General features: G+C 47.7%; 2 protein-coding genes across 2 annotated transcripts; both read right to left on the bottom strand.

The window, feature by feature from the left end:
- Window positions 1-1463: 1463 nt before the first annotated feature.
- On the bottom strand, window positions 1464-11307 carry F2 (coagulation factor II, thrombin). Its single transcript, XM_009954384.2, has 14 exons — window positions 11229-11307; window positions 10144-10307; window positions 9118-9142; window positions 8860-8910; window positions 8154-8259; window positions 7944-8074; window positions 6029-6325; window positions 5538-5651; window positions 5125-5251; window positions 4452-4619; window positions 3972-4145; window positions 3618-3796; window positions 2020-2090; window positions 1464-1607 (listed from the first exon to the last, which is right to left on the bottom strand). The coding sequence occupies exons 1-14, from the start codon at window positions 11305-11307 to the stop codon at window positions 1464-1466; spliced, it is 1830 nt and encodes a 609-aa protein (XP_009952686.1).
- A 6535-nt stretch (window positions 11308-17842) lies between these two features.
- On the bottom strand, window positions 17843-20575 carry ZNF408 (zinc finger protein 408). Its single transcript, XM_086462996.1, has 2 exons — window positions 20272-20575; window positions 17843-19782 (listed from the first exon to the last, which is right to left on the bottom strand). Exons 1-2 carry the CDS (start codon window positions 20573-20575, stop codon window positions 17906-17908), a joined length of 2181 nt encoding a protein of 726 aa, XP_086319122.1. The 3' UTR covers window positions 17843-17905.
- Between the last annotated feature and the right edge of the window lie 306 nt (window positions 20576-20881).

Here is a 20881-nt window from a genome sequence, read left to right as displayed (position 1 = left end):
TCCAAAAAATGTATGGTTCTGGTTCCCCTCTTAGATATGCAGTTTCTGACAGATTATTAGATAGCAGTGAAAGGGTAAGGCTAAAAATTTAAACATTAGAAGGGCTAAACATTTTTGGTGGCCAATGCCTGTGGTTGTCAATGACTTTAAACAGTTGTGGAACTTGAGGCCTTGAGGTTTCTTCAGCTGTCTTTGAGAGGTTGTTTTTTATTATTTCTTTGGGCAATCAAATTGGGCTGTCTTCAGGTTGGTTCCCAAATGAACTGTCTTCAATGAGGTGGACAGACAGTAGTTGGCCAATAACTTTAGTTCATATCCAACTACTTTCAGATAGTCACGTCTACTGTCACTTTTTCAACACAGTCACTCTTGCTTCTTAATACTCTCTATGAAGCACAACAAAATTTCACTGTTGCCTGTTTCTGTGACTTGATGGCACTGTGAATGAGGAGTTTATGAATATGGTGTCATAGGGAGCAAGGACAGTTTCCAAATCTCATGGTTTCTGTAAGAGAAAATTGGGCTGAAGGAATGGGCTAGTCAACATGTTTACTGCTCAGTCTTTGGAGGTCCACAAATTGCTGCTGAAGAGGAGTTCATGAAAGAACTGAAGCTTCTTTTGGGAGTGATCCCCGAACAAGATTTGTAAGACAACCAAGCAGATACAGTGCAAGATGCACTTCCATTGGAGGCCCTTTGACAATGACTGTGCATGAATTGCTTTGTTCTGAATCTCACTATGCAGGTGGAAAATAAATACTCTTTGATGACCCAGCACCACTTGCCACATAGAAATTTACTGTCATACAGTAATGGAAGTGCCACTTAATGTATTCAAGCCTGTATTCCTTTGTAGGATGAATTGCATACAGCTGGTATCTGTAACTTCTTAATATGCTAACCTTGCAAACGGTGGCACTGGTATTTGTTGTCTCCTGTTGTAGCTGAGAACAATGCCTGTCTTGCCAAAACAGGTTATAGTTGCTTTACTTTTGACCTTGGTATTGGTGTGTTGTGTAATGCCACAGTTACTGTAGGGTGGTTTGTCTCCAGTATGTTCGTAGCTAAACTTCTAGAAAATGAGTTGACTTGAAGGGAGGAAATGAACAGTGCCTGAGGCCACAATCATTCTTACTGTGACTGATGTAAGGCCTTTATCTGGGTCTAAAAATCTGTTGATTATAGCTGATAGAAGGGAGGAGAATTTACTTGAAGCACAACAGGTAATTAGCAGTACAATTAGTGCCATTATACTATGGTGGCTTAAGACTCCTGTGCAACTAAATTCGACATGAACAGCAGGAAGAAGATGGGTTTGAGAACTTTTATTTTCAAGGGAGACCACTTTCCTTTGTCAAGTTGTAAGGATATAACTGTTTTACTTCAGGATCTTCTATGCTTATGTTTTGAAGAAGTAGAGCATTGTAGCAAAGCTGAAAGCAAACAAGGTTCTTCCTCTTCCTCTATCGCCCATGTTTTTCGATGGCTTTTCGCATCCACTTTTTCAGGCGGAATACATGGGTATAAAATCCATATTTGCCATCTCGGTCACAGCCTTCTCCCCAGGAAACTATTCCCACTTGATACCAACGGTTGTCATCTGGGTTCTAAAGCAAAGAAAAAGGGGATTGGCACAAGGAGCAAGAGACTTCTGGATCTAAGCTTTGTACGTGCCCCAGCCTGTTTAGTGGTGGATACTGCTTGGGAATTCAGGCTGGTATCTACTAGATAACAGAGCTTGTACAGTGATTTTGTTTCTACTCTTAAACCTCTAAATGAGAACTGGCCATCTCTTGTACATTCTGCAGATGTTGTCTGTGTGTGCTGAGAACTCAGTACAGAAGCAGGGCTGGATGACTGCAGGATTCATCTCAGATGCTAAGCTTGGGTGTGAGATGGGCTTGCTTCAGCGACTCAGCAGTCTCTATCTCTGCTGCTGTTTTTTAGACTATTATGAAAGTTCAGCATAGCACAAACTTGGCTCCATATGCTTTATGAGCTTGAACATGTTGAACATACCTTCATTACAAAAGGTCCCCCACTGTCCCCTTCACAGGCATCTCCTCTCTTTGAGTCTTCAGGACTGTAACCTACAGGCAAAAAGGAATTTGGAAATTTGACTGTAAGGGAAGTGGCTGGTGTTGGCTATAAAGTGTTGCTGCATAAATTTTCTGAGAGCCATGAGATTGCTTCTGCCAGCTATTGGACTTTAAATTTAGAAAACTGCTTTATTTTTTATATTGCATGTAAAACATCTAACTCTGCTTCTGTCTTTGTGACTTTCCTGAATCCACCATATTCTTCCACCCTCTGTGCTGTCTTCTTTCATCAGAATTGCAGTTAGTGTCAGCTGCCACTGTGTTCAACAGCTGTAGCTTGAGCTACTCTGCCTTTCTCTTGTGTTAGAAACTCCTCTTGTGTAGTGTTCAATGTACCCTGTTCTTTCATTCCATTTACTATACACATTGCTGTCCTCACTTTCCCTTCCTGTCATTCTGCAAGCTCTGCTCTTTCTCTCCCCTGACTGTCTTCCTACAGTCTTGCTATGAACAGAAAAGGGATTTCGCTTTAATTCATAATGAACTAGACAGTGTCTGCATTTTCATATCACCTGTGTCTCCCACTTTCTGCTGTATGTCTGCATCTCAGCTATTTCAAGAATGTTTTCCAGAAAAAGAAACCGTAACAATACTGTGTTGTCAGTATACTCATGAAATTGCTGAGAGTTAGGATCATATGTGTTATTAGATGCAAGCAGCACAAACTCAGTGAAAAATCATTGGAGGTTTGCTTGTAGGAACTGATGAAGTTGCACAAATGAAGAATTCAGCAGAAAATATTAAACCAGTGCGTAAATCCATTGTCTTTTTGTATCTTGAATTCTGTGTTCACTTGTGTTCTCTCTCAGGGCATGATGCCAGAAGAGATTCAGGAATGTACAGCAGGGATTATCAGAAGTACAGAATGCTTTCTATATTAGAAAAGATTGATTAAATGCTTCTCAGCTTGGAAGAGAAATGACAGAGCTGTAAAGGGTCCGTAAAATAGCATATGACATGGTGAAGAAATTTTTTCTTAAGTTATGAGTATAGATGTGTACTTCTTCAAATTTATTAGACAGGAAATTTAACAGAACATGAGGAATTATATTTTTCACACATGCCTAACTAATCTTGGAGCCTGTTGCCACAGAAGTGGGTGTAAGTATGAATACACTCCAAAAGGTTGAGATGAGCTAGTGGAGAAGAGGTTGTTTGGCTACTGCACTGGTGTGCAGCCTTTAATTTAGGAAGTCACTGAACTGTTCCATAAACTAGTGAAAAGATAATTTTACATGTGCTCAGTTCTCACACAGCTGTTGCTGGTATCTAGGAGAGTAGTGCCATTAGGCTAGTTAGCCTGCCATAGCATGGTGTTAAAAACTTCATTTGTAGCTTTAAGTTCTCCATCTTTTGTGTTTTCTGAGAGCTGAAAATGTTCTTATCATGGGAAAGTTATTCTTTATGGAGGGAATTTGCAAATTTATTAGAAAGTAACCTTGCTGCCTGAGCCCCACCAGGAGCTCAGAGCCTTTATCTTCTGTGGCACGTTGGCCCGGTGTCTCCAGTGCTACTTACCTGCGCAGAACATGTTGTCAGTGACTTTAATTTTGGTGGATGCCTTGCAGATATCTTGGTTTACAATGGGCACATTGAGCTGTTGCAGAACTGTGGGGAGATTGCTTGGGCTAGTGGCCCATGTTTCTTTCAAGTTTCCCCAACCAGTTACCCGCCCTTTGTAACCTGCCAGCATCAGCCTGTGGAAGGAAGCATGAGTATAATCAAATGTCTTCTAACACGCTTTCTCCTGCCTGCCTCTCTTGCTGCAAATAGCCTAAATAAAGCATTTTTTGTCCTTCTTTTTTTTTTTTTGAAGACCCAGAGGAGGCTTTTGTAGCTTGGATTTTTAGGACTGTGGGGCAGTCTTCTCACCTCTGCACCACCTCTTTGGTAGGCAGGCAGACAGGATGGATGTAGTCGCTGAAAATGATGGGTCTCTTCAGGTGCATGAGTGCGATGTCTCGGTCCATGTTCTCTTTCCAGTTGTACTTGGGATGGATAATGATTTTATCCAACAAGGCAATCTTCTCTTGATTCTTTTCATATCTGAAATAGTTATGAAGGAAAGAACTCGCTGTACAGTAGCAACTGAGAGTCTTCTGGGGTTCATGATATTCTCAGGTGCTTTGTACCCTCTGAGACAATACTGTCTTTACATGGGTGCACCCCTTTTGCTTTAACCTTTAGGATCAGCAAGAGCAGCAAATGGCAGGTCCGTTAGATCCCATTATTGAGCGGCATGTGACATGGGCTATGTATATTTCCTTGGATACTGAATGATAGCCTAACCTCATCGTATCTCACTACTCCAAGAGGAAGGCCAGTTCACCCTCACTTCATCCAGCATCTTACCTTGCCCTTAGGTGCTTGCCAATCCTCACCAAGATGTCATTTGTAGTTAAGTTCTTGTCCCAGGGTGGATAATAAAGACAATGAGCAGCAGTCAAGATCCAGCTGTCACTGATGAGGCTGGCACCACATAGCAGCTCTTGAGGACTCTTTTTGTAAAGCATCACCTGCCTGAGAGACAAGGAGGGAGGAAGACTTATCAGGACTAAAGGTGTGGTTGGCTGAATGTGTCTTGGTGTCATGCAGAAAAAACAGAACTTGCAGTGTGCAGGGAAGAGATTTGCACTATGCTGACAAAGACAACTGCATAAGTGGCTCTCTAACAACAGTCTTCCTTGGACATGTATATTCTATGTAGTAGGCCATTTACCCTGTTTCCTTCATCTGGAGAGGTTTCTCATCCTCACTTTTCCAGTGAGGCTGGAAAGAGGAAGAGACAAAGCCAAAACATCCCAGCACTCTTGCTTTCCCAGATGGTTGTGTATTTGGCTCAAGAGGAGAGTTTCTTTCCAGCTATTTTAGTACTGCCCCATCAACTGCTTGGAGAAGCTTTGATTAGCAGTCATAAAGCCCGCATGCTGCCTGAGATAGGAGAGCCCTTTTACTTCCCCCTGATTGAACTGAAGAGAAGGGAGATACAATTCCCTATGAAGGCCTATGCAAAGATAATGCTTACCAGGGGGAGCTGCCAACTTCTGCGTCATCCCCATGGACAACTCTGCCTCCTATGTAGGACTCTAGCAGCTCCTTCTCACTCTTGTCCGTTACCTTTTTCTTCTCAAATAAAGGACGAGTGCCACAATCTGAAAAAGTAGGCAGTCTGGCTTTGTTACTCTACCTGATTCACGGTGGAGAAATGTTGTCTGCAGTCAGCATGCTAAGTTGGAAGAGCCTAGGAAGGAAGTGCTTACTAGCTCCATGACCATAACTGGAGATTGATTTCTGAGGGTCCTTCAAGGAACTCAAATCAAGGAATTATCTCCCCCTGCTTTTGACAGCATTTGGCAAGCTGGTGTTTCTGAGGAACCTGTGGGAAGAAGCTGCACCCTTTCTACAAACTGTGATGCTGTTTCTAGAGTTTTTGCTCACCTGCTTCACCTGAACCAAAAGTTTTGTCATCAAAGAAGGTTTTGAACTCTTGAGGAAGGGTAGTACGTCCTGATATTCCCCCCAACTGTTCGTTTCCATCCTCCAGCGAGCTGTCTGAGAGACAGAAAGACAAACATGGTGAAAGGCTGAGCTGCATTTTCCATAATTATCAGTAATGTAAATGTTCCTTTCTGCATACAGTTGGTCTGATGAAGGAATGATGTTTTAAAACCACTGCACTTTTTAATGCTCTTCATCCGTCATTGTGAATTTTCAGGGAGAAGCGAACACCGGAGAGACGTAACAGGTCTATACACGTACAGTAGGTTAGTAGATGTGGTATTTGGACAAACAGGACTGCCACATAGCATGGTGCTCATACTTCCTTGTCTGTGTCTCCCAGGCCAAGCACTTCACCCTAGTTGCACATACTGCTTTTGTTTGCCGCTGCCTGACAAGTGTGCCTACCCAAACCAATGCAGGCTTCTCACCGCAGTAGTGCAGATCACAATACTCAAAGTTGGGTAGTTCATCTGTGACACACCAGACACCCTCATCATCTCCATCTGGATTCCGACAGTAATTCTCCAGCAGCTTCACCTCTGGGTCAATGTGTTTTCCGTGGACCACCTCTTTGGCTTTCTCAGAGTTCCATGGCAGACACTTAGCTCCAGACGCAGTGACTGAGAGGGTCCCAGTGTAAAGCATGCCTTTCTCTGGCTCACAGGGCTCCACTGGGGCTGGTGGTGTGACCCGTGGAGTAAATTCAACTGTTGTCCTTTCTTGACCTGGAAAGACAGAGAACTGTGATTTAAGCCGTAGCTTTGCACTCAGAATTACAGTCAGCAAATACTACTGAGCCCCTTTTGTAAAGCCCGGAGTTCTATGGGGCATCCCATTATGTTTGGGAGCTGCCATGCATGTGGTGGCCCTCTATAATATTGCAGCGTCAGAGGTGGTTCTTTCAACTGGAGGTAAGGTGGGGCTGACACTATTCATCACACTTCTCTGCCACTAAGATGCGAGGGATAATACTGTTTTCCGTTTTGGGGTATCTTTGACAACCAGCTCAATGGATGGGTAGCTGCCTCAGGCATCATAATGCTGCTTAGAGTCTACAATGCCTTTTTCTCAGATGGATAACTAGACTATATTTTGGAGAGACTTTTACCGTGAATGCCTCTAAAATAGTAAATTTAACTTTTGCCAACGTTTCTAACGATAAGAGAAAAAATTTAATGCCAGACTGTCCACACTTTTTTTTGCAAGTGTCCTGATGGCTGCAAACTTTAAGCAGCATTTCCTGAGTGGCTGGGCACCAGACAATTTGTTCTGCGGCAGTTGCTCGGCCTGAATCTGCCTTCTCCTTGTGTGCTGGGGGTCATCCTGGGACATAACAGCCATGGAGCAAGTAGCATTCATCTTAATCAGTGAGGTTGCTTCTGCATTAGGTTGACTCATGTCAACATGGTTGCAAAGGAACTGTGCGCAAAACCAAGGTTTTTCTAGTTCTACCAATCCATGCATGTGCAAGTAATCTACTGTAGGTCAGAAATTAACCAGTGAACAAAGATATTACAGGTGCCTGATCATCTCAAAGCAGAACAGTATCTCCTTCCAGTTTGCCATATTGCAGGTCAGGGCAATGGTAATGATTTTTAAAACTTCAGAACACCCCGTGGTCAAAATGGTTGCTGATATCTCTGACTTTCACTTATAAGAGTTGTTGCCTCTAATCTCTGCTTTGGAAGAGAAACTTCTGCTGTGAGAAAGTTCTCTGAATTCTGCTGGTTCTTCTGAGATGGAGACGAAGCCCCAGGGGGGACAGCTCTGTATTGTGAAGAAGAAGCAGGAACGTTTAAGTGTAGGGGGATGGTTCTCCATACTGTCAAGTGCAATGATGAAAGAAGGGCATCTTCTCTTTTCTTGAGATTGTGGGTATTAAACTGCACCTCTCCATATGAGTGAATGTTAAGGCGGACAGTCAAGCACAAGCTGTAGTAGTTTTGTCCTAAAGGTAGGAGTTCGGACTAAAAAAACCAGTATGACTCATTCCTGTCACAAATTAGAGTCATCTGAACCAGAACGTTGGGGTGCTTCTGACTGGCAAAACTGTAGTAGATTCCAGGGGACTGCTGACACTGGATTTAATTTAGGTCTAGATTAGTGTAGTCTAGAGAAAACAGCACATTAGAGAAATTTAGCCAAGGTAGATATATGGACAACTCATTACTTTTTTCTCCTCAGCTCCTTTACCCTTTAAGATGCAGCTACTCCGACTGACCTCTGTTCATGTAAGATCCCTCTCGCCTAACCCTCTACCCTTCCTTGACACATTTAATATCAGTGTCGGTGCAGTGTTCCCTGCCAGTCAAGGGCTTGCTGGGGTGTAGTGCTGAGGCATACCACACACTGGGATGGGACACTCCTCCCGTTCTACTGTTGGGTCTCGGGTGTAGCACCATGGACCTTCCAAGTTGTTGTCTGGGTTCCTGCAGTAGTTCTCAATGAGGTTGGGATAAATGGTGGCATTAAATCTGTGAGAAAAAGCTGGTTAGGCTAGGATGGAAGGATGCCCTGGAGAACCCTTTAGGGGTATGTGGGAGATGAACTTACTTAGGTATATGTGGATATTTGCTTGTCCACACTTGACATTCAATCCCTGATTTGGTGTAGCTAATTGTCCCCTGATAGTTCTGGCCCAGCCCAAAAGAGCAGTTACCTGTCAAAATCCCAACATGGTGTAAGCCAGGGCCAGTAGAAATAGATGCTGTGGTTTTCAAGGTCTGAGGTACCATCCCACAAATCCCTTTAGCTTTTGCTGTGTGTATGAGCCTGCACGAGCACAGGCATTCACTTCGTGCGGTGGGAAGACCACACAGCTTAAGCTTTCTCAGTGGCATTGATGGAGCTAGGACAAAGGTTGGACTCGATCTTGAAGGTCTCTTCTGACCAAAACTGTTCTATGATTCTATAATCAGAGGGAGCTTGCCCTGTGGCTCTGTGCCTTTCTTTGGCTGTAGGCGCAGGCCAGAGCCTTTCTGAGAAGCTGGGCTTGGGGACACTTGACTGTGTCGTAAGGAGAAGGATATCTGCCCCATGCTGTTTCAGTGGGGCGGTTAGGCTGAAATGGTTAGTGGGGAAATAAAGAGGAAGAAAGAAAATTCAAACTCCTCTCCTGCTATTTTTCTTTCTAATCAGATGGCTTCACCAGCTTTAGATCGTTTTGTTTTTTTTTTTTTTTTCCCTTACAAAACCTGCAGGAAGCAAGGTCCTGGCACTCACTGTATCTGGGAGATTGAGGTCAACGATAATTTCTTACCTTCTAGACAAGCATCCAGAGCTGTCCTGGACTTTCTCAGGCCCTGACATACTAGCAAAACAAGAAGAAAGAAGCATATTGTATGAAAGAAATCCAAATAAGCATCATAGTTTGAACCAGTTTACCATTCAGAGACAAAACATGAGTGCTTTGTCCTGGAAAGTGACCTCTTGTAAGAGGCTAGGGAGCCATCTCTCCAGGATGGGACAGTGCATCCTAAGGGATAGCATAGCACCTGCAGGACTTGAAGCAACTTACCTTGGTATTTTGACCAAAATGCCTCCTGTAAAAAAAGAAATATATTTAAGAGTAGAGGCACAGAACATCAGACCTTGCTTAGCTGCTGCAATTCAAACCAGTAGGAGAATGCCCCATCACAACAAATGGAACAGAGTAACCTAGCTCTGTTGATATCAAGTACTACGGAGTCCAAAAGAGCAAAAAATTTTATATAAAACCATATTTCCACTTGTCAGACTCAGGAAGCAAGAGACTACTGTTTTTTTAAAAAGATAAGGTTGCTTACAACCTTCATCAACCTGTAGAGGATGCAGAGCCTGGGCTACAGTGCAGAAGTCTAAGGAGCTGAACCTAGAACTTCTAAGGCCACAGATCACATGTAGTTATCGCTCAGCTCTTTGGATCTACGTCTCTGCCGTGCAGCCTGGAGGTGATTGCTTTAGAAATATTCCACAAAGGTTGTACCTTGCTGGCTTAGACGCCTAACTGTTTATCTGTTTCCTGTTGTATTCATGGGTGCGGAATTCACCATGGATACTGGCCTTGCAGCTAGAAGCAAATCCCAAAAGGCTGCAGAACAAATTTAGTAGCGTGCATGAATCTGGAAGCCAAAAAAAGGGATGTATTATGCAAAAGCTTCAGCTCAAAGAAGCTTGAGGCACCTGCATTCAGTGTTTGGTTGCTAAGCCAGCTCTTCCGTGAGTGTCTGCAACTGCGGCAGTTCAAATATGTGCAGCACCATGCTGAACACGTGGAAGATGCAATCCAGGACAGATGGAAAGACTCTCTCCTTTTCACTTCATGCTTAGAATAGTGAGGGAGGGAAAAGAATGTGAGCTTTGAGCTGCATTCCCTGGAGTGACTCCAGCAGAGAAACTCCCTAAGAAATCCTGAGTTCTCCCTGGGGCACACATGCATCAGCCTTGCCTTTGGTTCACAGAATTGAGTCTTGTGACCCCAACCCCTCACTGCAGTGTGCAGCCTGCTGGCCTCTCACTACACGGGTAAGCTGAGAGAATGTTCTCTGGGAACACACATACATACCGTCCGATCGGTGGATTCAAGGGCTTCAAAAGCCTCCTCGTAACTGCATGTCTCCTCCAGGCACTCTCGCTCGAGATTTCCCTTAAGCATCTCTTCCAGAAATCCTTTGTTGGCGCGTCGTGGGCGCTTGAGCAGTGACAGTGCCTGCCCCTTTTCCAGGAAAACTGCTGGATCAGAACACTGCCAGTCAAAGGGGTGCTCGCAGCAGAAAGGCCCCTTTGTCTCCCTTTGCAGTTTCCAAAAATCCCACACAGTTGACATGATGATCCCACAGCCCAGCCTCTCCTAGCGCACCATACAGAGGAGAGAAGCCCTGTCAGGTCTACACCTGGTGATCAGAACAGGCTCTCTATAATTCATACGTCGGGGCTCGCATCACTTAGGCAACAGAAGTGACAGGAATCCTCTGCTATCCTCGGCAAAGCTGCTCTGCTCATTTGCAGTTAGGTGGAGGCTTGTTTGCTTGGAGCCTGCTACCGCTCCCTGCTAGCCACTGTATTTCTGTCTTGCCAACATCAGACCACTGCAATAGGCACAGGTTGGTTCCATCTTTGTGTTCAGAGATCCTGATCTGAGACCTGTAGACAGGTCTTCCCACACACAGCAGTAGGTCAGAGAGGACCTAACCTCGTATTAAGAAAAGACAGATGAATTAGAGCCTCTGATAATAGAAAAAGAGCAGCGAGCAGGAAGGCAGCATACTGCATATGACCTAAAGTTTAGATAAGGGACAGATGGGGAGGCAACGGAGAATTGTAGTCGCTCAGGTCTACAGGAACTCTAGCCCAAAAAGGCCCACAGTTGTGTTGCACACGATCCTGGACTGAGCCACATTCCCCTTCCCCACCATCTCCCAGGTGACCCACAAAATCCACTGACCTGTTGCCACTCTATCCTCCTGTGCAGGAAAGCCCTATGCTCATCCCACTCTCAGCACCCTTTCATTTCCAACTTCAAGCTTTTAGAAGGTCCTCCTGCCTTACCAGGAAAACCTGCCACTGGCTTTGCCCCTGGAAAGAAATAACCCCATCTTTCTTCCTTCTGTCACCCACTGGTACTGTCCTCCCTGTGCCATTGAGTCTTACCTTCAGCATGGCTCAGTGTGAGGTGCAGAAGGCTGGAAAAGAGCAGGCCCCTCAGTAAGCTGGTTTTGTTGCATGCCATGCTGTACAGCCCTGGCTGCAGGGGAAATGCAAAGGGAGCAGAACAAGTGGAGTCACAGCCCCACTGGGTTAATATTGAACCAGAATGAAGAAACAGGACTCCAGAGGTCGTGGTGTGTCAGGGACAGCGGGACTGAGGCTCCTCTTATCCCTCCTCTCTTGGCATCTCTCCCTCCCTTCAGGGCATCTTCATTTTCTTAATTGGTAGAAGCCAAGAAAAATATCTCTGGATCCCCATGGGACTAAAATTAGCATCCCATTTCATAACAGGGAAGAAGTCATGAGGAACGAGAGGATGAGCTTGTCCCAGGGCACAGGGAGAACTTGGGCTGGCATAGGGTGGTCTCTGCTAGCCTCGTAGCCACCCCAGCCAGAACAGCTTGCTCCTTTTCCGTCAGTGCCATTGTGCTCCCATGCAGCTCCTGGCACCATTACTGCCTCCCCACCATACTGGCTCGGGTCCCTGTTCCTTGCTCTTCTCAGAAGCTGCACTCCAGTAGCCTTACAATCAGCAAGACTTTGAGAGCTCCTTAGCCATTCCCAGTCTTTCCCCTCTTTTTAGCTGCAAGCCCCCCTGGCTTTTTGCCCCTAGAGTCCAGTTGGCTTTTCACCCCACAGTTATCAACAAGCTCAGCCCCAGCTGTTTTGGCACCAGAACACACAGTTTAAGTCTCCCCTTTCTCCCTTGCCCATGCCAAGGAGCAGACAGGGTCCCTGCGACAGTCCATGTGGAATTTAAATTTTCCTCCCTGTAAGGTCAGCAATGCCATTGGCAAAGCACACTTCCCACTGTGTTACAACTCCCAGCAGAGTGGAGGAGGGTAAAGCAACATGAAGTTTGGGCTCCTTTTGAGTCCCACCCCAGTGGAACAGACAAAAGTACGTCCAAAAGGAAACAGAAGCTCTGATGAGCAAGGAGCTAGCACACCCACAACCAGACAGGAAAACAAGGGCTTCCAGGAACACAGAGGCAGGAACAGCTGCATGTCATGACATCAGCTAATAAGTCAAGAACTTGGCTACCAGGGCTGGGAAAGCTCTAATGATTCCCACAGCAAGGAGAAAATATGCAGAGTAAGAAACCAGCAGAAAGCAGGGCAGGGTGGGGGTAGTCTCAGGAAATGTCACGTGGTACAAAAGTGCTTTCTGCCAGCAGGGAGCATGTTTTGTGCTGTGCCTCTGTGCACCAGATACATCTGTAATGTTTATCTTCATAGAAGGAGTGCAAATATTAGCATTAGGGTGGCTGAGGAATGACTCTGTGGCCACTGGTACAAAGAGCAGCAGTTGCAGGGGCTCCCTCCCTCATCTAAAGAGTATGTCCTGTTCTTACCCACACCCACCCCTGGGTTTTGGAGAGACACCTTTAGGAATGGCTGGGATGCCCTGGGTGGAGGAGTGTGTGCGTGAAGGATTAGGCACAACCCAAGAAACGCCCCGTGTTACTTAGGGGGGAAGCAGCGTTTAGGCTGAGCATGCAGGCAGGGACAGAAAGGAGGCATCAGGGCACAAACAGGTTTTGGGAGTGGTGACATCAGAGCCGCTGCAGTCCCACGCAGCAGCCACCACTGTGCCTCACTGTGGAGCACAAACAGCCCCACATTTGTGTGAACAAGCAGAGGGCCTTGCTCAGCTGACAGGGAGAAGAGTGTAGAAGCAAGGACAGTTTCTTTGCTCTCTATATGATAATTTGGTTTTGGTCTCACATTGCAGGTGGGACAAGTGGCCTCAGGGCTGCTTTCACCAGGCATAACTGAGCAAGCCCACATGGATGTGAATGAAAGGAAGAAATACCACTGCAGGAAGACTGCTGCCCATCCACCCTGAGCTGTGTGGTGAGAGACAGGTGCTGCTGTGTTTTATGGAGGTGTAATGCACCTGTGCAAGTGTTCATTATGGATCTCAATAAGAAAGGCACCCAAACTCTGTAAAGTATTGATTAAAATACCATTTGTTGGGGATAACATTGGAAGGCAAAATGGGGTAGCATTAGATAATCTGACAGCCCTTCAGATGCTGGGAACACCAAGTAGTACAGCATTAGCCCGTGCCATGCTGCACAGATAGCGTCTGTGCTGAAGTTCACCAGTGTCACAGTCTTCAGGGGTTTTATAGGATTTTTCCTGGAAGTAAACAACTCTATTTGTCATTTCTGCTGTCAATCAAAAGGATGTTCACATAAGAATGTGCTGCCTCACTCTAAGATAAAGACAAAAATGCGGTGGTGGCATCAGCAGAAGGTGCCAAGCAGAAGCAACCTGTAGGCTCCCCAGTTAGGTTTAGCCAGAAAAGTTTATCCTGTGGCAAGTGGTGTACGCAGCACCAGCCTGCACCTTCTCATGTCAACTTGTTACGTGGATCACCAGAGTATTTCCCTCCATAAGAGCTTCCAATAGTCTCAGTCACTTTTTTTCATTCCTGCTCTCTCTCTCCCTGTCTCGTCTTTATAATAACCAGCCAGCCTTTACTCTGCAGCTTAAGTCAACATTGTTATATTTATGCATAGATTTTTGCCATCTTCTTGTCTTTCCTTTAAATGAAAGGTATTAGCACCTTCCATGCTATCATGCGTTATACAGGGTTAACTTTAAGCAACACCAGAATACAGCAGTTAAGCTTGGTTATCAGACAGGTATGAATATCCTCTAATACTTATCTATGCCATCTTTAATGTTACTTCTATTTTGGTTCCTTACATTCATTCTGTTGCTTAAGCACTTTTTTTAAAAACAATCAAACAAACAAAAACCTACTGCAACCAACCATTCTGTCATATGTCTGGCTGCTTTTTTTCCAGTTGCTGTTCATCTTTCCCTCTGTGAAACAGAACAAATCCACCTACCAGGGACGTTAGGTTGTTAATTGTAACTGCTGAAACCTTTTATCTCAAGATTACTCAAGATTACCTCCATCACTTAAGTTTCAACTATTTCTTTACATTGGTTTTGTTTTATAATTGGAGATTTTCACTACAGCCTGGGACATTTTTCAGCCCTTTCTGGTATCTTACAACATTAGCAATTAAAGATAGATGCTGACTCTTCGCATTATAGCCTTTTCTTGTTTTGTAATGTGCTTCTAGGGCTCCTCTATTTCTCCCATTCTTGTGATTAGCCTCTGCAGCAGGACAGCATGCATCAGACATCGCCTCTCCAGGGGCTTCGATTTCCACCTCTCAAACATTTAACTCTTCCATCTGTTCACCATTCTTGTAAGCAACTTTTTATCATTTCATTTTCTTTCTGCCTTCACCCATGAGTGATGGATGCTATTTTCTTTCTTAGGGTAAGAGAGTTAAGACGCAAACCTTTACTCTCCCAGAGCTGAGGCTTTCAACACAGCTGGGAGTTTTGATCTTTCCCTCTATGAGCTGACTTTTTGTTTTAAGTGAAGAAAGCCTTTGGCAATAATTTATTTCCTATGCAACTATTTTTCCAATTTCCAGGGAGCAGAGTATAGAGGGTTTGGCCTTGGCCTATTTTCTTGGGCCTTTGTCTGCTCTATGACAGATACAGTTTGCTGGTTCAATAGTTGGGGTATCTCTGAGTACATTCCTGAAGCGAGTTATATGGTTTGATCACCAACTGTAACATCACAAAAGATGAAACCCCCATCCCCTCACACAGGGGTTCTCCTGTCCCTGAGGATAGGAGAACCGCCGAGCAGGGAGGACTTCAGGACCCAGAGAATCGTCCCCTTCCCTCGCAGCCTGCTGCCGCCTTTTCATTCGAATACCTTGGTCAGGCTTAAGCCAGTTTACAAGTTGGCTGAGGGTTGAACCCTGGCTGCAGCGTGAGGTTTAAGTGTAATGCTTAAACTTATGTGCGTGCCTCTGATATCTGGTGAAGCCCTGCCAGCATGAAGGACCCCAACCATCCGACGGACCTGCACACTTGTTGGCCTGGAGTGCTGCAGCAGCACACTGAAGCTCTGGTGAAGCTGTGCCAGCATGGGGGAGCCCTACTAGCCAGGAGACCTGTGTGCTTGCTGCCTGAAGCTGTGAGGATAACAGGTACACAAGATCTCCAGCCAGCCAGGTGATACATGCATCTGCTGCCTGAAGCATAATGATTATCAGTATTATAATGCAGCATACTGTGTGACTGTTCCCCACACCACGGGACCAGGGAGGCACCCACCCTTTCCCTCACTATCCTTCTTCCAGTAAGGCGTTTCTCACCAGAATCCTGCCAGCTACACCAAATGTAATGCACTGGTGCAAGTGCTTGCTGTGGATCCCAGTAAGAAAGGCACTCAGAGCCCATAATGCATTAATTTATTGGACATTACACAAGAAAGGGTATAGCATTAGATAATCCTACACCCCTTCAGATGCTGCAAACACAAAGTTGTACAGAATCAGACAGGTATCTAGTCAGGCCATGGCATGATGCACAGACCCCATCCATGTTGAGGTTCACCAGCACCATGGTCTTCAGGGCTTTTATAGGATTTTCTTAGGATTAAATAAATTTATTAATCATTTTACTGTCAAGCAAAAGGTTGTTCACATATGAACATGCTGCTTCTAAGATAAAGACGTGGTGGTGGCATCATCACCAGGTGCCCAGTGGGAGCCACCTATTGGGTCCTCAGCCAGGATTACCTGGCTAAGTTTATCCTGCAGCTGAGTGGTATGTGCAGCACAGCACAGACCTGCCCCTACCTACTCAAATCAACTGTTAGGTGAATAATGTTTCTGTGAAGAACTCCTAATTCATAATTGCTCCTACTTTTTCTCTCCTATTATCTCAGAATAAAAAAGGTAATCACAGGTCAGCAGATTAAGCAATAGGGGCCTGGATTCTCCCCTTCTCTCCTGCTTCTGCTGTGACAGAGGGCATATGATACAAACACAGCACACGAGCCCAGCTCCAGTGAGAACACTTTGCAGCTGTGTCAATATTTGAAAACTGCAAGAGTTAGCACAGGCACCAAAAGGAGAGCAGCAGGAAGCACTGCAGCTTCAAATACAAGCTCCCCTCATAAGCCTGTGCTATCACTGGTCTGTCTCCACACACTCAGGGCAAAGACTGAGCTCACCTGCCCCCTGACTTTGAAGAAAATAGCTAAAAATAAGGACACCTTAAGGTTTATTAGCTGAATTCACCTTCCATCCTCACTTCACATCAAAGTGTCATGGATATTATTCTAGCACCTTGTCTGCAAACCCGTTGTAAGTTTATGGAAAAAATTGAATGTAGAAACCGCAAAGAGCAGCTATTCATGCTGTCACATTACTGTGTTCACAGCACTCCAAAAGGGAACTGTGCTACTGGTGATTCCCCAGTGACACTATACCCTCCTCTTGTGCAGTGGGCATAAAAAGCCCAGAGAATTTAAGCCCCTGAACAGAAGTTTTTTGAGGAAATGCAGATGTCAAGGGGTGCAAGACAGAGAGCAAGAATAGCTAAAACTGAGGATGCAGTGAATGAAAGCAGTGTTTGTATAACAGGTGAAAAGGGAGTCCAGAGTGGGCAAGTCTGAAAGATCTCTGTTGGGTCTGGTACTGTCAGTCTCTTCCTAGGAGGTCAAGTTGATGTGGCACATGGCAACTGTGCACGTCCTTCCTGAAATGGGACCAATCTCCCTCAGTGTACTTCAGTTGGCAAATGAGCACTGGAGAAGATGGAGCAGTGGGAATATTGGGGTGTAGTTGTGGTGGTGCTGTCTTTTAGCTTTTTGGTGCAGGAGCAGGAAAGAAGTGGAAAAGAGGAAGCAAGAATGTGAGAAAAAGAACAAGGGAAGCAGATTAATGAACGCAACCTGAACATGGAGGGGAAAGGCAAAATCTTCTGAGCAGACCAAGATGAACTGCTGAACCCTTACCTGGAGAGGTGAGGAGCCTCTCAGCTGGGAACAGTGAAAATTGCACAGTCAAGACACAAAGCTATCCTTTCATGTCCTCAGACAGACCAAGCAGTCACCATAAGGCCAGGAAGCTGACAGCAAGCAAAACAGGTGACAGTGGAGAAGGAACACTTATCCCTAGTGGGGATCCATCCCAAGACAGGACTTTGCTTCTGCCAATTGTGAAAGATGCTCTTAAAAAACCCCACAACCTTGCCAACACCTGGAAAGCTGCTTCCCAGCAATCTCTGGCATCAGCGTCACTTTCAAATGATCAGAAGTGCTGCTGAACTCCAAGAATAAAAGCCCAGAAAATGCCTGAATAGCAACAACTAATTACAGAAAGAAAAACTTGAAAGGAAGGCATTTGCTGCTTTGAGAATTTTCCTGCCTTCCCCATGGTACACTGTCACCCACCGACAGTGTAACAGAGGCAGAGCAGAAGCACTACTTGTTAATGTTGTGCGTGTCTTTTCTAAGAAGTTATTCCCATCAATAGCCAATGCCTTTCCTGCACCAGGCCTGGCATGTGGCATGTGTAAGCTCACAGCTCCAAGGAGCAGCTACTGAAAAGACCCAGGTCCTCACAGGCAGTTACCTCCAAGACTGCCAGTTCTCCCTGGGGCTGATCCACAAGGCCTTGTTGCCACAGAGAGACAAGAGAACTAGGTTTTGTTGTTGTTTGTTGGGTTTTTTTTTTTTAACCCCATTTTAATAAGTACAGATGATCAGCCAGGGCAGGCAGGTAGTCAGGTCCCAGTCTCAACCTCCACCACTTCTGCCACTGCTCCGAAGCCCACCCCCTCCTGGATAATAACCATGTCACTTGGTGAGCCCTCATCCTGCACTATAATGCATTTGTCCTCATGCTCAGAGACGGTGATTTCAATGATGTCCTTTGCTGGTGGCAAACACCCAGCAGGCCTCCCGTGTGCCCCAGGATCTGGGGGGCTGCTTTCAGACTGGTAAGTAGCAATGCAGTGACTGCTGGCTGTGATCAGCAGCTCAGCCTCATTTGCTGGCCCCGGCACCTCCACCACGAGCAAGGCGGGCTCTGCTGCAACCTCTTCCTGGTGGCCCTTCCTCTGAGGCTTTTTCCTTGCTGCCTGGGGTAGGTCTACAGCAAGTGAGGCCACTGAAGTGGTGAGTTCCTTAGGGTCCTTTTCCACCTTGTGGGTGAGCACATGGCGCGCAAGGCTCTGGGGAAGGGTGTAGCCCATGCCACAGAGCTTGCATTTGTAGGGCTTGCCAGCCAGGTGGGATTTCTGATGGCGCCGCAGCTTCGTGGCCAGGGTGTAGGACTTGCCACACTGCTCACAACGGAAAGGGCGCTCGCCCGTGTGCAAGCGCTCATGGGCACGCAGCGTGTGGGGGTCCCGCAGTGCCTTGCCACACACAGTGCACAGGTGGGCCTCACCTGTGTGGGAGATCAGATGTCGCCGCAGCTCTGGCAGCTTGGGGAAGGCGTCGCTGCAGAAGTGGCACTTGTGGGGCTTCTCGCCCGTGTGCAGCCGGAGGTGCTCCCGCAGGTTGCTCTGCTGTCGGAAGTCCTTGCTGCAGTATGGACAGGCATAAGGGCGCTCCCCCGTGTGCAGGCGCATGTGGTTGCGCAAGGAGCCAGGGTTGGCCAGGTGGCGTCCACATATGGCACACTGGCATCCCTTGGGACCAGCTGGGCCAGTCCCAGTGGCCAGATGGATCTTCCTGTGAATGCGGAGAGAGGGCCGGCGTGCAAAGGCCTTGCCACACTGCTCGCAGGAGAAGGGACGCTGGCCAGTGTGCAGGACCTGGTGTTCCTGCAAGTCTCGTTTGGTGCAGTAAGCCTTGTCACACTGGGTGCACTGGAAAGGCCGCACACCCTGGTGGACTAACACATGGGCCTTGAAGCTCTCCTCTGAACTATAGCTCTTGCCACACTCTGTGCACAGGAAGGGCTTGTGGCCAGAATGTACAAAGCGGTGCTTCTTGAGGTGGCAGAGCTGCAGGAAGGCTTTACCACACTCCCCGCAGCAGTACCTGCGCTTGATCACCTCTTTCTGGGACAGAGCTTTTTGTGGGGGGCCTGGGATGCCAGAATGACCCTCCACCAGCTCCATATACCCCTTCTGCCCCTCAGGCCCCTCCAGTGGGCCCTTTCCCCCATGCTCTGGGGATGCCAGTATAGAGTCTTTGGAAGCTTTGCTCTCTTTCTTACAAGTCTCTACACTTTCTCCTTCAGAAGGACTATGCTGCTGGGACTCCTGCACAGCTGTCCTGCCACCACAGTCCTGCAGACACTTCTGGAGCTGGCTGGCCAGAGCATGCACCTTGCATGGCTTGCCAACCAAGCGAGCACTGAGTTGAACCCCACTTGAGGGCAACAACAGATCCAGGTCTCCTGGACGTGCCTCTTTATGCCCCATCCCCACTTCTTCTGCTGCAGATCCGTGATCCACACCCTTGTCCAGTTCTTCCTTGTACCTGCCATTGGCCTTAATGGTCGAGATGGTCTCGAGGTGCTGATTCTTAGTCCTCAGCACCTTGGCTTGCCATGACTCATGTTCAGAAGCTGTGCTTTCCTCCTTTTGCAGCCTGTGGAAATGTTTGGCAGCCAGCCTGCTAACCTCAGTAGGGCCATCGGGATCCCCTGCACAAACACAAAAGCATAGTGGGTGAACTAAGGGTGGCTGTTGTTACATGACACGATTGCTGCTGGATCAGAGGAACATGAATGTTGGAGACAGATACTCCGCTCTGCAGTAACCCTGGGGCTCTGGCATGAAAACCATTACTTTTCTGACCTTTTTTCTTTTAAACTAGGGAATATGGAGTGAATCTCTGTTCTCTCACCACATATGGTGCCTGTGCAGTATATCTAGTATTTCACAGGCAGTTATTTCTAAGAGATATCGTCATGACTGGCATAAAACAGGGCAGCATGCTCCTTTTTCGGCTGGTAGCTCTTAAAAGCCACGCAAGGTCAGGACAGCAGTCTCGGAGGGGCCGCGGGGTGAACACGCCCGCGCACAGAGGCCGGGGACAGCTGAGGGCGCCGGGTGGCCAGCACCCGAGACCGGGAAGGTTAGGGCACTCATTTCACCCGGGCTGGGACGCGTGTCCCCGGCGCAGCACCTACCTGCGAGGGGCTCCGTCGCCGTCCCGCCGGGAGAGGCCCCGTCCCCCTGCACCGCTGCCTCCGCCTCCGCGGCGGCCGCCAGTCGCCCCCTCGGTCCGGCCTCCCGCGGCGCCGCTATGCCCTCGCCTCCGTCTGCCCAACGCTCTTCCGCCGCGGCCCCGCGGGCCTCCTCGGGCCAGTAGAGCAGCTCCGCGCCCGCTGCGATGGGCCGCCGTGCCCGCAGCTGCAGCCTCCCGCCCGCCCAGCCCAGCGCCACGTTGGCCTCCGCCTCCTTCGGGCTCTGCTGCACCAGGCTGCAAGGCATGGCCACAGCGTCGGCCACGGGCACGGCTGCCTGCCCGCCCCGCCGCTCCCGGTACTCACCTCCTCCACCCCGGCCCCGCCGCCTCCTCCCGGGCCCCGCCGGGCGGCCCCAGGAGCGCCCCGGCCGGCAGGGCCCGGCCCACGCACCACACACCCGTGCCCCGCTCCCGGGACAGCGACGGCCCCAGCGCCAGCCCGGGCGGCAGGCTCCGCAGCGCCGGGCAGGCGGCGCCGGCCGGCTCCTCGGGACCCGGCCCGCCGCTACCCCCCGCGGGGCACAGGCCGGTGCCGGGGTGCTCCATACCGG

The sequence above is a fragment of the Leptosomus discolor genome, chromosome 3 (genome assembly GCF_034619465.1).
Source record: "Leptosomus discolor isolate bLepDis1 chromosome 3, bLepDis1.hap2, whole genome shotgun sequence".
Classification (NCBI taxonomy): Eukaryota; Metazoa; Chordata; class Aves; order Leptosomiformes; family Leptosomidae; genus Leptosomus; species Leptosomus discolor.
This window is presented reverse-complemented; position numbering and strand designations above follow the sequence as displayed.

Bases quoted from the DNA above. Each gene is read 5' to 3' on its own strand.
- F2 (XM_009954384.2), bottom strand. From the start codon at position 11,307: ATGGCATGCAACAAAACCAGCTTACTGAGGGGCCTGCTCTTTTCCAGC. The intron at 9,143-10,143 runs GTATGTATGTGT...CTTTTTTTACAG, and splicing joins TTGAATCCACCGATCGGACG to GAGGCATTTTGGTCAAAATA. The intron at 5,252-5,537 runs GTGAGCAAAAAC...CTACTTTTTCAG, and splicing joins TTTTGGTTCAGGTGAAGCAG to ATTGTGGCACTCGTCCTTTA.
- ZNF408 (XM_086462996.1), bottom strand. From the start codon at position 20,575: ATGCCTTGCAGCCTGGTGCAGCAGAGCCCGAAGGAGGCGGAGGCCAAC. The intron at 19,783-20,271 runs GTAGGTGCTGCG...GTGTTTGTGCAG, and splicing joins GGCGACGGAGCCCCTCGCAG to GGGATCCCGATGGCCCTACT.